This window comes from Nestor notabilis, unplaced genomic scaffold (assembly GCF_000696875.1).
Source record: "Nestor notabilis isolate BGI_N333 unplaced genomic scaffold, ASM69687v1 scaffold13021, whole genome shotgun sequence".
Lineage (NCBI taxonomy): Eukaryota > Metazoa > Chordata > Aves > Psittaciformes > Psittacidae > Nestor > Nestor notabilis.
In genome coordinates this window covers 1-15,825 of record NW_009914304.1, presented here as the reverse complement: position 1 = coordinate 15,825, position 15,825 = coordinate 1, and the positions used below count along the sequence as shown (strand labels likewise).

Sequence of the window (15,825 nt, the reverse complement as noted above, 5' to 3'; positions counted from 1 at the left end):
TGTGTATTTTTGCATTACCAGTATTTTTGACTTTCAAAGAACAAGGTAGGAATTTGCAAATCAGTAGATGTTTCACTTCAGGGACAAAGAGTAATACATATAGATAATATTCCAGGTGAGATCAAGCACTGACTCTGGAATAAATTATTTGCCGTTTCTTTTATGAATGCTTTGACAAAGTAGATGAGGGAAAATGATGAGCAGCTAGGGACAAACCATCTTAAATGTGGTTTTATGCACTGACCTCAGAAGTGGAAGTATTTAGGCGTAATCTAATGTTACTCTCTGCCAGAATGACCATTTAAAATACTCCAGTGAAAATGAAATAATTCCGAAGAGTGAGAACATGATGGTTTGTGCTTTCCCATTCATGGCTGAGTAGGACCATGATGGAATTGAACCTATAGTTTCCTACATATTAAGGTTAAGATTTAAAAGTCTTAGATCTTTGAGCTGCTGGAGTAACAGAAGGGGAATAAAAAAGTATTGTTGTTTACCTTCACTAGGCTTGGGAATCTTCCTGCAAAGTGACATGAAGTCAAAACTCTTTGTGTTAAATTCAGTTAAGATTTTAAAAGTTTCGGCCTTAAGGTGTATTTTCAGCAAGTAATCTATTGGCTAAATCATTCACCAGTTCTACTAGGAGGAAGAAGCTGATTGATTGATTTTATCCTTAGTGGGTTCCTTTTGGAGAAGGGGAAGGAGAGCACCATGGTAATTTACACCACTTGTACAATACAAGAATACAGAGCAGGACTGCCTTCAGGAGGGATGGTTGCGCAGTACTATTATTTGGGTTCCAAGAGAAGCATTGAAAACAGATTAATACACAAGTTGTGTATCATCCAGATGACTGAGGTCTTACAGGTTTAAAGTAGTCCTCATGAAAAATGTAATGTTGAATGAAAAACTACAGAACTGACTCCTCCTCCTCTCCTCCCCCACAGCTTGTTTTACTTCAGGTAGTAAGGTTATATCCAAGACTAAATACAAAAAAGTCTGCTACGGTATAGTTGTATCTCCTGTCAAAGCATGCTGACCTCTGCTAACTGCAGAGAAGACTTCCCTGGGATTGTTATATTCATTTATTAAATCATTAAATAAATTACTTTTTTCCTTTTACAAGATTTTCTAGGAAGATTTTTATTTAACTGGATTTCAGGTGTCATACAACAGAAAGAAAGATCCATACTAATTTAAACTCTCATGTTCAGTCATATGCTGTGATCTGATCTCAGTTGTGGAACTATGGAGAAACAGAGTTCCACCCACCCACATTTACTGCAGGTGAGTAGCCAAGCGAACACTGTAGCAGTAGATTCCTTTAACTACCAGTTTTTCAGTATGCATGTGTTACTCCATTGAGAAATGCAGTGCAACTACAGCATTTAGTGAGCACTGAAACCAAATAGCAAATATGTACCTCTCCTTTCCTAAATACAGCTAAGTTCTAGGCTGGGATATTGTACTTCTGCCTTTTCTTTTTTTCCTTCTGAAAAGCTAGATGTTAAAGCCTCTGAAGTGTGCATTTCAAGAATCCCAGCTCCTAGCTGTTTCTCAGGGTGGAGAGGGGTGTGTTTGGTTCCATTTCTACATTTTGTGGTTTGAATTTAGGGTAAAATGGAAGCTAAATGCCAGTATTAAGATAAAAGTACCTGAGGTTCATCTACAGTTCACAGATAAAATTTTTCTTCCCATTTAAACTATTTTATTATTACAAGTGGATTTAATATCTGATTTAAGAAAGGGAAATGTGTGTTACGGCACAGAAATGATCTATTGGACATCTACTGACTGTATCACCTGGCAATAGCATGAATAGACTGCAGATTTTTTACTTTTTTTTTTTAACATGTAAACAAAAACCCAAACCAATCACTGGTCATAAAAAAGATTATGAAGCTGTAGAGAATTGGAGCAGCCTTGTGGTCTGGGCATTTTGCAGGACTGGAACACACAGATTGGTCCGTCCTCACAAGTCCATGGAGAGTGTTCACATGACCAGACTCCTCTGAGGTGGTGCACCTTTCTTTCTCATGCTAGTGAAACTCTACCCACACTCAAATCTGTTAGGGAAAGAGGTCTGAGTGTGGATAAATTGTAGCAGCTACAAGAAGATAGCTTGTTTATCTGGATTCAGTGAACGGAAAGCAAACCAAGAACAACTTAATACCAAACACTTTATTACTTACGCTTGTTATTTACAGTATTTACATATTGCACGTTTGCTGGAATGTTTTATACATTTATTATATAAAGTAAATTAATGGCAGCTTGTGTTTGTGTACAAAATCCATGCTCCACTGTCCCAAAAAATATGTCTGCTTGGAATCACGTTCTGTTTGTCATGCAATTTGTACTCCTAGGGTACAATGTGACCCCAATGCAAGTCTGTTTTAACCAAACTTTTAAAAAATTGCATAAGCATGAAGGATATCAAGTGACCACAACTACTGTGGAGCAGATCTTTAGTAGTTCTAGATATACAAACAAACATTCCTTGAAATTGTAGAATTAAGCAATAGAACGTCAATTTTCTTGGTGAAATATTTGTGTTTACATAATTTTTGGCAGCATTACACATCAGTTGTAAAGTGTGTTCCGTAAAGAATGGAGCATTAAGTACTACTGGCAGTTACACTACTGTAAAGAATGTTAAACTGCAAACTGTTGATGACATACAAAACACATTAAAAGAATTATGGGAAGTAGTCGGTCAATCTGCAAAAATAAATCTCTTGTTCACAATGGAATATGTTATAAAGGTAGTAAGTTCTATTTCCCTGTTGGTTTCCAAGGCACTTCTCTTGGTTCTTGGTGTTTCTTTTCATGGTAATAACATCTGGTGGGTTAAAAGAAAAAAATTGCCTTTCATCATTTTTATACTTGCATACATATGTTTAAGAATGTATTTATCATATTGAATCAAAAGAACTGGAGAATTCAGTAATAACTTTGGAAAGATCCAGTAGTGCAATTCTGATTTAGCTGAGTTTAGTTTATAGCAGCCTGGCTGCTAAATTACTGTTTTGTTTGTTATTCAAGGCTGAAATTTTGGAAAAGGTCCCTTTTTGCACTGGTTCATTTTAGGTAGATAGATTTGGAAAATACAGTTCTACCAATTGAAAATGTGCTTATAGTTATGTTTAGCCTGTTCTAAAAATGCAGCTGTAAAGTTAAAAAGTGAATAAACCTCAAGGATAGTATTAACAGATTGCAAATTTCAGTCTTCATGTCTTGGTGTCTTGAAGCTGATGATACAATGCCCACTAATATAAATATGTCAAGGTAGGGCTTGAAGGACCTAGGAACGATTTCATGTTTAATTGGGCCCATTAGTGAAGAAATTTGGACTCATGCAAACAAGAAACAAACAGAACAACAATATGATCATATAAATGTAGCCCCTGGGACGTGTAAGTGCTAAAGCAGCACAAAGTGAGTAGGAGTTGCAGGATTTGCTGTCTGTTCTGTTAAATCTTCCCAGAATAGTTTCTTGGAATGAAATCAAAACCATTTTTATGACAGTGGTATCAAAATCACTGATAGACAATTACAGGTTTCCACCTGCTTATGTGGTGTATTGTCTATACTCTAGATACCTGAATCTGAAGGTTAAGCAGTGAAGGTTTCCATGACCCACATCTTGTCTTTGGAGAAAATGTAACATGACTGTCTCTGCGTATACGTATCTAGAAAGCCATCCTCCCCCTAGTAACTTCTGAGTTTGTTTTCAGCGACCACATCTTCTAGACTTGCAGCAACTCTACCCAGTTTCATGTGTTTTTAAGATAACTCGTTAATGCCATTATTTCAAAGTAAAAAGTGCATTTGGTCTTACTGGTCAACAGGATCTACATGGGTTCCATGCTCTTACATGCCAAGGGATTTCAGCTGAAGCTTGTGTTTCATAGACCCCAGAAGTCCACATAGGAGATAAAACAAAGCAGTTCTCTGATAGCAGACTTCTGCTGATGTCACTTTTCACAGTTCAAACTTTTTCTTATTGTCTAGCTATATGTAACCATCTCTCCCAGGATCCGTACAAATTCTCTGATTTGGGTTTCTCTGCATTTTCTACTGCTGAAGTATAATTTGTAACAGGATCATTTGAATGCAGAGTCAGTGGACTTGACATAAGTTGACTTTCCATTGGAAATCAAACCATTGGTGCATACAGAGATACTTGTTAATAGTGTTTAAGCATATTTAGTTTCACAATTTTTTAAAGCTATTAAGGAATGTAATAATGTTACAAAAAAGCTTAATGTAATTTAGGGTTTTTTTTTCCTGACTTTGCAGATAGGACAATACTTTTTTAAATATCCTTCTTTAGAGGGGAAAATAACAAATTTTCCTTGTCTTGCATTTTCATCTCACTTATTTTCTGTATGTGTGCCCCTACTGTACCCTGTTTAAGATGTGTTTAAAAGTGATGTTTAAACATGCTTTTGTTTTGATCAGTGTGTGGTACAACTGACAAGTTAAACACTGAGAATTTAATAAATAGTTTTTTCAATTACTAATACTGATGGGAACATGCAGCTCACTGAGGATGAAAAATTGGAAGTAGACAGGATGCTCATTTGTCATCTCATCCATACCTGCCTTTGTATGGATCAAAAGTTGTGGGTCTTAGATTCCCAGTGCTCAGCTAAATTGCAGTTTTCTAAATCCCTGTCATTTTCAGGCCCCAGATTTGTTAGCATCGATCAATCAGTTGTTGTACTTTTTTCACATCATTGTTACATACATTAGTCTAGGAAAATTAGACTAGAATTTAGCTGAAGGATGGCAGGTAGTCTTAGTGGAGATCCTGACTGCTATCTGACTAAAGCCTCTGTTGGAAACCTAGGTAGCTATACAACTCCTTTCACCTCTTTCATTCGGTTCTTCGTTCTCCTTTGTTCCAGTTATTCCAATTTTATAAAGCACAAATGAAAGCTATTGGAAAGTCATACTACAGTGTTCCAAATTTGGTTCTAGTTATTACCAGCTCACGATGATAAGAGTTAAACTCTGTATGATAAAACTGATCTATATAAGAATTTAGTGTTTTAAATATTAATATAAGCTTTAAAATACTGTGCTAGTGGTATTCAGTAGCTCAACTTCCCTGTGCTATCAGAAAATTCCTTCCCCAGCTTAACATCCAGGTGGAAATCTGCTCTAATGTCAACAGATTGCAGAGATCCATGCACTGAAGCTGATAAAGCTCATAATGTTCCATCTGGTGCTAGCCACAGAGAGACCCCATAGTAAGGAAAATGCAGAATTGCCTTTTAAATTAAAAGTTGGACTATGCCACACTAGTGACCATGTACACTGTCTGCCTCTTTAGAGTAGTTCTCATAAAAGACTTAGTTACTGTAGGCACTGCTTCCTGTCACCAAGCAGAAGTGATTGAACATGTCGTGGGAAGTCATATGTGATGGATCAAGCTATACTTCCTAGAAAAGGGTCTGCCTTCACTGAATAATGTGCAAACCCCACATCTTAATTCTACCTTCACTTCTTTTGTGAAATGAAAGCATCTGACATTTCTTGAGGGCACTCGACGCTAGTTTGAATTAGAAGCTGTCTAAGAGAGAAAGCAATTAAAGGCTGTTGTTTCCATTGTTACAAAACACCTGAAGCAAAACATAACAGCTCAAATATTATTTTGGTTTAAGAATAGTTTGAAATAATGGATATATTAAATGGTGTACAGGAATGGGATGCTTAGTGTGGTATTTTAGTTTCCTCTATAGGCATTTATATTTTCTAAGTATATCTTGTATTTTCAGCTTTTTTAACATACATTACCAGTATAGTCAATACATCTTCAGGGGCTTACACAGATTCTGAGTTCCAAAGGCAATTTCAGTTCTCAGAGTGTCTAGCTTATTTGAATTTTATAAGGCAACTTTGACCTTCATATATATAAATGTTTATTCTTGCCCTGTCATGTACCCTAAGCAAGAAATACTCTATCTATTGCTTTTCCTTTAAATATTGTTAATTATATCTGCTTCTCTAGGAAACAAGCAACTGGTAGGGTTTTTTTTTTTTAATACACTTTATAGAATATAAAGCTCATTTTTCTCTGCTTAGCCTGAGATTCCTGCTCCTTGCGCTAGTCTTGTAATCATTAGCATAAAACTGTTTGTGTCACTAGTTTTATTTTGTTCATTTGAAAGAACTGTAGAAACTTGAAAGTCAATTAAAAAAAGGTTAAAAATACAGGAATACTTGTCAGTACAGTAATTAGAAGAAATCTTGAAAATCAAAGTATATAATCATACATGATAATGCAGTCCTTAGTCCTTGACCTATGTCTTGTGGCACTAGGAGGTTTTAAACATAGGTTTACAAGATCAGTGTTGGTCTCTAGCAAACACTTAAGGAACAGGTAATGGAAAAGAGAGGGCACCAACAGTAGCACCTTCAGTTCTCAAACAAAAGCAGTAAAATCTGTATGACTGTAGGCAAACTGATTGTGACAAACATTGTCAAAGAGGCCAGAGCTTCAGATTCATCACCATCTGTCACAGGAAATCCACACAATCTGAATTGGGAACTTCAGGTAAAGACTTCAGGAATCTTGTTCCTGATATTTCTTACCTGCTGCAGATACGGACAACATAGTGGTTGTTGGATGTAGCTGCATGGGGTTGAGTAAAGCAAGCATGGAGTATGGAACTATTAGGAAACTGGGAGAAAAATGAGGCTGAAGAACAGAATAGAAAAAAGTATCAAGAACAGGACTCCAGCATAGCTGTGTTGAACACAAGAAGGTGTTCCAGAATAGAACAAGTCAGAGATGGTGGTGATGGCAACCAGGGAACACAGCCTGAGTCGCTGATTGGGGGCGGGGGAAAGGCCTATGGACTGATGGGGTAATACAAGTATGCTGCTCTGCCCTCACTCCTGCAAGCTCAAAAAGTAAAAGGGCTGTTACTGGGTCCCTGCATTGCTTACAGCTGTGGGACAGGCAAAATGTGGACATATGCTCTAAAAATAAAAAAGAAAGAGATGGAGCCTACTTACATATATGTAGGATAAATGAGGAAAAGTGAAGGCTGCATAATGCACACTGTATCACACATAACTTTAGGTATGTACTGTGACAGTAACAGATGCCTAATTCCTATTTTCACTTCTTCCTGTTTGATCTTAACAGTGAGTTTCAACGTCTTGAGTGCTTTAAAGCTTTGATAGTCCAAAATACTTTAAAGTACAAATTAAAACCAAACCTATCCTTTTTTTTTAAATTTTCTTCCCCCCAAACCAGTCTCTAAACATGGACAGATGTCTGTGTATCTGAAAAATGCATCATCTTAGTTTGCCCAAGTATCAAAGGGCAATAATTCATCTGTAGCCCAGCCCACACATAAGCCTCCAATGAAATCACATACTGAGCAAAACAGGAAATCTAATTTAGACCTTTGCGGAGTAGTACCACACAAGAAATTTTTGTTAGCTAATATTCAAGCATTAGTCTGAGCTTTAGAACTGATACTAAGTAGTAGCCTTATAGCAGAAACCAGAAATGTTTACCTATTGCCTGACTACAAATAAACTTCAGACTCCAGAAAGCCATCTTAAGTAAGAAGTGGCTTTGAAATCTCTTCTTGCTGCGTACAAGTGGTACCATGTTGAAAACTTTGCAACTTCTTGAAAATACCTTGGACTAATGATAACTACGTGCTTTGTGAAGAGAAAGGTAAATGGAAAAATGCAAAAAGAACCCATTTTTCTACAATTCAGTCCATGACATGATGAAAACAAATAAGGCTGGCATTATACTTCTGTGTGAGAGGAGATGTCTTACCCACATAAATTGAACTGATATAGTGGAGAAGCTATGAGGAGGAATGGTGCTTAATTTTATGGAGAGGCCTGCAGATCTCAAGGCATATGTGGTAGAGAATAGCCTTCCTCTCTACCAGTGGAGGTTACTTAAAGAGTGCTGGCAGTATTAATGATTTGTGTCTGTGTGGAGAATAACAGAAGAATAACAGAAGTGAGGCTTGCTATTCATGTTGAAACACGCCTGCTAGTTGAGCCAAGGCGTTGTTTGGCAAAATGAGGTGGACTTTTTTAAAAATAGACTCCCAGCTTGAGCTGTGAACTACTTTAGTTACTGTTCCTTGAGATTACGAGTTTGCGTTTACATGACAAGATGTAAAGGTACAGATAAAACTTTCTAAGGAAAGGGAGAAAAAAATTCCCTATTGTGATGTATCTGCTAATTAGTATTGGCAGTAACATTAGTCACTTATCTTTCACAGGTGAGTACCATTATATAATGGCTTATTTGTTCCTGGCTTTCTGGATTGTACAATTGAAAGGTTGAATCACTAGCATTTCTCCAGTTAGATCAAAGGAATTACCTATTGCTAACTTTTATTAGTCCTAATACTATATGCAATTGTTTCCATCCTAAATTCCATCCCTGAACATACAATGTATGATGTATTCACATCCCTGGAAGTGTTCAAGGCCGGACTAGATGGAGCTTGAGCAGCCTGATCTAGTGGGAGGTGCCCGTGCCTATGGTAGCGGGGGTTGGAACTAGATGATCTTGCAAGGTCCCTTCCAACCCAAACCATTCTGTGATTCTATGAGTAAGAGATTCCTCTCCATGGCTGCAGGTTTCAAATTAAGACAACAAGTAATGTAACAGTTACTGGACATAAGAAACATTCCACATTGAAGCTGGGCTAGTTTAGGTTTATTTTAGGAAATCAGGCAGAAAACACTTAAGGAAATGTGAGTTTAGTGTAAAATCAGGATGCTGGATTACATCTAATATACTACCTCTGCCCTTGCCACTAGAAAAGTCTTACGTCTAGCTGGAATCCCCTCTCGTTGCAAAGTTAAAAAAAGTACGACATTTTTATCAACACTGGATAGAAAGAATGGCTTGTAGCTACTTTATTAAACTGAATAGCTCTATCATGTTTTCCTGCAATCATCTTGTCTTTAGATTAAATAATCCCAAATCCTTTTAGCTGTTCTTGTAAATTGAGTTTAGTAGGTCTTTGGTCATCCATGTTGCACTTCTTTAGACTCTTACAAGAAGCACCTATAGGTAGGTCTTCAAGTGTGGTATCTTTAAATGCAGTATTGCAGCAACAGTGATTATTTCAAGTGGTTTATAGACAATGATTCTATTTATAAATTCCAGTGTGTTGTTTGCCTTTTTTGAAGTGTGACATGGTTGTCACACTTAGTATGTGATTTACTGCAACCCCTACGTTTTCTATAGAACTGTATGTCTACCTATTCACATGCTATGTATTTCTGCAGTTGATTACTCCTGCATGACTTTGTAATTCTGCTCTTTAAGTTTTATCCTGGTTTAGACTATTCAGTCTGAACAGTGTCAATGCATTAAAAAAATAAACTAAGATGCTTAACATTTACTGCTTTTTCTCACTGACTCTCCACAAGATGTGTGTTTTGTGACAAAGTATCTCTGTTTGATAGCATTTGTTACTGACAAATCCATATGGGTTATTATTTATCCCTTTGTCAGAGCTCACAGTTTTGTCTTGGCTAAAGATTGAAGACAGAACATAAATTAGTCCTTATGTGTTGGTTTTCTAGAAATCCAGACAGTTTGGAAGGGGTTTTTTTTGTTGTTGTTGGTTGGTTGGTTGGCTTTTGGTTTTATTTTGGTGCATGGTAAAATTCCCCAAGTATTTCTACGAGACAGAGGAACATCTAGGCAAAAAGGTAATAGATAAACCCATAGATATGAGATGTGAACGCAACGAAAATACCAAGAAGTCCAAGTAACCTAAAATTGGTTTATCAATGCTACTAATAATACATTTTAATGGGATTGCTTGAAAGCACCTGCAACCTATCTGCATTTATAAAGCTTTCATGTGTATATCTATGTATATATTAAGTCATCCTAAAATGCACATGATAGATCTACAGCTGCACACATAAAAGGGCTGCTGCAATTGTGTACTGAGTCAACTCTTGAAAAATAAGCTACAGCTGTTATGTTTTGTTCTGTAACAACAAATTCACTCTGATAACTATATGCTGCTATGAGTAATTCCCAGCTGAGGCACATGGACTTCTCTATAATGACTTCCAGTAGGGGGTACCCTTTACTTATTGCCAGTATTTGCCAGATTAAGCTAGTTACTTCAAGTACTCTGAAAGGGAATACCTGAGCCAAAGGACAAGTGTTACTACACTCCCATAAATTTTCATGTATGGAACATGAATTCCAGTGCTTTGCTATGCAGTAGAGTGTCATTACTGCTATGAGAAGGCTTACCTTTATCCTTCCATGCACATTGGGCTTACCGCCAACCGAGTCAGAAGCCTGGCACATCTTTTATAGTCTGTTAAGAAAAAAAGAGCATAAATAAAATTACTAAAGTAACCAATTTTGCCTTTAAAAATAGAAGTTTATAACGGTGTTCTAATTATTGTCGTTATAAATTAACACCTTTGTTTGCAGCAGTATAGAAATCAGATTCTTAGATTTAGAAATACAGTGTGTAAAACTTGAATAACTGAAAGCCATGTCCAGCGGCACATAAAACTATGCAACTGACTTCTGCACATGTACTGTCTATAAACAAATAGCATGAATGTGCTTGGAGGATCTCCAAATGTATGTACCGATGAAAATTTATGTATCTGTGTCTGTGCTTAAATGTGGGATGTAAACATGTGACTGCAGTATTTCCATGCTAGAGGAAGAATAAGTAGTGCTTATCCATCTTTGAAATCCAGCCCTCAAGAAGCAAGTCGATCAACTTAATATTAAGTAATGCTACTTTAATTTTTCTTCCTGGGAAAACTGTTAAATTAGACAAATAATGTCTTCTAGTCATAAGAATGTTAAGTCCAGCCTGAGTAGGTGACCACATCATACAGATTCATTCATAACTGTAGGGAGTTTCATCTTAAAACTAGTAAAATTGTTTTTTTCCTGTTGTCAGTAGTCCTTATTTTGGGTACCTCCTGCTTTTTGATGCATCATAGTAAGGGGCAGAACCAGTGTAAAACTAATAAATTAATCAAAAGGGTTTGGTTTTGTTTTGTTTTTTTCTTCAACATGGCAAACAGAAAGCAAATATTGTGAAATTTGGTTATGGATGGATAGCAGAGTAAATTACTTTTTAGGTGCCAGTGCTGCTAAAGCAGTACAAAGTACTAGAAGGTATGCTTTTGTACTGGCTACCACCATGTTACAGTACCATAGACAGTTTTAATTTGTTTGGCCTTTGAATTTCTACACAGAATGAACAGAATTACCAGGAATCAGGATATTTTTAAAAAGTAACATCACACTGTGCATGCAGAATTCAAGTAGGTTGTTCACCTCATTTTCCTAGAAGAAAGTTACTTTAAGGAGATGCTTGTCATACAGTCTGGTGACTGATGTTGAATTTTGTTAGGCCTTATTTCATTAATGAGTATCTATATCTAATGTTTTCTAGAGAATCGGTGTTAACAATCCCTGTCTCACAGCATGGATATGATATAATTGCCATTCATACAAATTATTCTCTATTATCCAGACATCATGTTGCATATGTCACCTGCCAGGTGGAAAAGGCTAATTCAGACTGTAAGACTAACTAGATTTTAGCTCGAAGTACTCATTAGTGCTGAGTCAAATGATGTTTGTGTTGTGGTCCTTAAGAAACAGGTAAAGTGACCATCTGATTGTTCAAAGCAGACTGGTTATGAACACCTTCCATCTCCATTCATGTAAACTGAATATGATCTGGTTAGCCATTATGTGTAAATCCTTGTCTTTCACAGGTACTCCTCATATGAAGCTTTAGGAATACAGAAAAAGTCTGCAATTCTTACCAAATATGCCTTTAAAATATATTGGGCTGAAATATTTATTAATACTTGAAACTTGGAATCTGTAACACTTGCTTCTATTCCCAGCTCTGCTACTGACCCAACTGGTTGACCTCAGACAAGTAAAATAAAGTGTGCTTCCATTCTGAAAAGGCTGTACTAAAATAGCATCTGCTTACTCAACAGGTCCACCTCAGTGTGAGTCTGGAGTCACATCTACTGACTGATAAATGTCAATGTTTGATTTTATTATTTTTTTTAATTCTCTGTGCTGTCAACACTGATGAGATCTTGTATTTGTGTCCATCAGCTAAGCCTTAGCAAGTTACACTTTTGGAATGCACTAAGACAAGGGTTGCAAAGATTCACTGGCAACATCACTGGTAGATTGGTAGCTGAACAGTCGAAGTATAAAATGTCTAGAAAACGTATTCAACATAAATAATCACTAAAAAGGATATAGCCCCACCTGGATTTCTGATCCTATCTTGAACTTGCAGCACTAGAAATTAAATGTTTGTGAGAGAGGTGAGAGGAGTCATGTATTCCTATGAAAAGCAAACGCCTTTTGAACCAGAGGCATGTACATAACTACTGTGTTTACAGCCATTCTAAGCAGTGTATTTGCAGTGAAAAAGTTGTTTCCGTTTTCCTCACAGTAATGCTGATGCAGTTCTAGCAACACTGTAAAGCATACTTAGTACATCTTAGAGCACTTCAAATTCTTCATTGCACAGAATGTACTGTAACATTGTATCACTATTGGTACCTTGAAAAGCTATAAAATTTTAGTTTCTGGGGTTTTTTTATGAAAGCCTCTGGCTTTGGGACTTACATGCTGGAATGGTGCAGTCCCTTGTATTGTGGTAAAGCCGATGAAAGTGTTTACTACATTTTGGGCTGAAGTAGAGTGGACCTGAAATAGAAAGAAAAATAAGTTATGAATCAGCACAGTTCACAGAAGAGTAGTGCAGCTTATAGTATGTACATGAAATAATGGATACGAATGCAAAATTAAAACATACCCGTTAAATGCTTTAAGAACTTGTCTTTCATCCTCAGATCTCTGGGAACTATTTCTGTCAGAAAAAAAAAAAATAACAACAGTCACTCTACCGCACTGGAACTTTGCTTGCCAAGCACAGCATGAGGCCAGGGAATAAACTGTCCAGCAGGCATCACCACTACGTCTTGACAGATGCACAGAGGTCAAAAGTCCTTTGCATACAGTAGGCCAGATTGCAAACATTTGTTTTACTTAAGAAGCCACAGTAAAATGCACTGCGAAATACTGTGATGATGAAAGAAGTGATGTCTGTTAGGTGTGCACTCATTAATGATGGTGCCAAGTAACTAAGAGTCAGATTGTAGCTCTCTATGAATTACATTATCAAGGCTACCTAGATCTAAATTCTTCCACAAATTTTAGTTCATGGTTGCATATTCTGCTAGTAATGAAGACTCAAAGGTATATTCAAATATATTCACTCTCTTGTCACGGGTATGTTTGTACAAGCACTGTCCTGCTGCAGTCATGAAACTGGATTGATCTACTTACAGGAATCACCCCCTTCCCATTTAGCAGTAAATAAAATTCACAGGAAATGATCCCAAGCAAATTGCTCTCTTCTGGCTCCCTATGTTTGTGGTTTTGCGTTTTGCGTTCGGCAGATGGCAAAATGAAACTGGTTTACTGAAATCCATTTTACCTCTAACCCTTGTTTGTGTCTTCCTGATTTACAGCTATCTTTGATTGCTTTCCGTTACCAAGTCTATGCTGATAGCATAGTGCTGATAGTGTGTGATACACTACATGGTGCTTTATTTATTTGACCATAAATGCCTGAGCAGCCTTTTTCATTCCCCTGGCACCTCTTATCAGATATAAGGCAGAGAGCATTTCCATCCAGATCTGAATCATTTGTGAGGTTAGACACTTCTCGAAAGTCATTCTTCATTTACTTCTAACTTCAGTCAGTGTAAGTAAAATTGACCTTATCATATTTGACCTAATTATGTCACGAAGAGCATTAAAAACACACATGCTTTACTCAGAAATTTCCCATGGGACAAGCTCACTGGAAAAGCGATGCCAAAACTGAAATGAAAGACTCTTAAGCGGTAGTTCCTTTTCAGAGTTGCTGGGAATAGCACCATTATAATAACAGAATGAAAAATCCTGCTTAGGAGTCAGTAACACCACTACTAACTAATCTGCTTTCAAGTAGGTTTATTATCTACGTAGATAATTTAGCACAAACCAGATGTTTTGCACCAATATACTGATGCACAGTGACCAAAAACTATGCCCGTGTTCCAAGCTGAGACTGAGTCCTGCGGTTCCCTGCTTAGTCGGGCCTGCTTAACTTTTCAACATTTATAAAACAAAATGTTCTCACTCTGCTGATCTTAAGTGGAACAAAATTGTCTTCCTTTGTATATTCATTAATCACCCAAAATGAAGAGGTAACATTTTCATGACAACCACCAACAAATGCAAGTCATGAGGATATTTGAATATGAATGAGAATGAAGAAGAGGTACAACGGAGCTTTGTGAGATCAATAAAGGCAAAATACAACACACTAACAAAATGAAAGCCAGTTTGGGAAAAGGTGAGTAGACATCTGCTAGCAAATACTCTTAGCGTCCCTTTCAGTAGGAGGGGTAAGATGACCAGCAGTAATGCTGTAGGGGTTTGGGAGTGACAGCAAATGGTACATTAGATGTGGCAGCAAGAGGAGCCACATCAACTTTCAGCTAGATGCACAGAAGCACATCACAAGACTGAGTGGTAATGATCCATCACTGTGTGGCTTGGTATGACTTCTTCCAGACTGCTCTGTACAACCCTGAACACGGTCTTACAAACCAACTGGGGCTTCCACTGAAGGTTACAGAAGAGCCATTCCAACGAGTAGGAAGATGACTGAGGAGGGTCCCCAGACGGTCACGGCTTGCACAGTGACAGGGGAGTACTCTTGCTTCCCTTCCTAGTGTTTCAAAGGTGCTATCTCTGTAGTACAAAGGGACTCATAAGCAGGGCAAAAAGTTTAATGAAGCTGAGCTGCAGGAAAGACTTCTATCAGTGAGATCTGTAAGGACATACTGTAGTCCTGCAGGGGAAATTCTTACTAGTGTTGTTTCCATGCAACACTTAAAGGAAGCACATTTTAAAAAGTGGTAAACTTCCAGGAAAAAAAGTGTTTTCATCCCTTACTTCTTTGATCTCAGCCCATTTCGATTTTTTTCCCTTATTAATAGGTTTTGTTTGAAGCCAACGCACAGAAAGTTGGACTTTCAGTTAAGTGCATTATCCAGAGAGTAAGAGACTCAGATGTAAATGGAGTTTCTCTATCCCAAATTGCCATCTGTGTCTCTTTCTGGTACCAAAGGCAGTCAGCAGGTATTTTGAGCAATGAGTTCTTGATATAAAATTAGTAACCTGATGTGAAGTCTCATTCACCAGAGCACCCTAGGGAAAAAGATCTCCCGAGTTATAGACTGTGACTTACCAACTCTCTGCTCATCCTGGTATCCTCCGTAGTCAGCCACTTCCCTTCTATCTAAGTTATAGTTGTGCTTGGAGAAGTACTGCATCCCACTGTCCTTCTCCAGGTGGTACCTTTTCAGTTCCTGAATGATCTCCATGATCAGATTTAGGAGACTCTGCCTGTTCTTCAAATCTGAGGAGTCAGTTTTCTCTTTGCAGTGTCCTGCTGAGAGCATTAAGAGCACCAGCCCCAGCAGCCCAGGAGACCTCAGTCTACTCATTGCGGTCTGACCCGAAGGGTGCAGGAGCAGATGAGAAGGAAGGATCAGCTGCCGCGGGAGGCCGCCTCTTTCACTGGAAGAGAAAAACGGGGGTGGGTCGGAGATGAGGAGACTCATGGGGGTGAAATGGGAAACATTACAGGAGGAAAGCGCGGAGGCCGCTTCGCAGGTTACGAAGCAGGGAGAGCCGCGGCCAGCGCCGCGGGTCCCGCGGGA

The 15,825-nt window shown here is 37.8% G+C and overlaps 1 protein-coding gene across 1 annotated transcript; it reads right to left on the bottom strand.

Moving 5' to 3' along the window:
- Positions 1-10,287: 10,287 nt before the first annotated feature.
- Positions 10,288-15,609, bottom strand: FAM150B (family with sequence similarity 150, member B). The gene is made up of 4 exons (XM_010023593.1): positions 15,351-15,609; positions 12,861-12,914; positions 12,671-12,751; positions 10,288-10,352 (listed from the first exon to the last, which is right to left on the bottom strand). The coding sequence occupies exons 1-4, from the start codon at positions 15,607-15,609 to the stop codon at positions 10,288-10,290; spliced, it is 459 nt and encodes a 152-aa protein (XP_010021895.1).
- Between the last annotated feature and the right edge of the window lie 216 nt (positions 15,610-15,825).

Excerpts from the sequence above, each read along its gene's own strand:
- FAM150B (XM_010023593.1), bottom strand. The coding sequence starts at position 15,609 with ATGAGTAGACTGAGGTCTCCTGGGCTGCTGGGGCTGGTGCTCTTAATG. Across the intron at positions 12,915-15,350 it reads CCAGGATGAGCAGAGAGTTG|AAATAGTTCCCAGAGATCTG; the intron begins GTAAGTCACAGT and ends TTTTTCTGACAG. Across the intron at positions 10,353-12,670 it reads GGACTGCACCATTCCAGCAT|ACTATAAAAGATGTGCCAGG; the intron begins GTAAGTCCCAAA and ends TTTTCTTAACAG.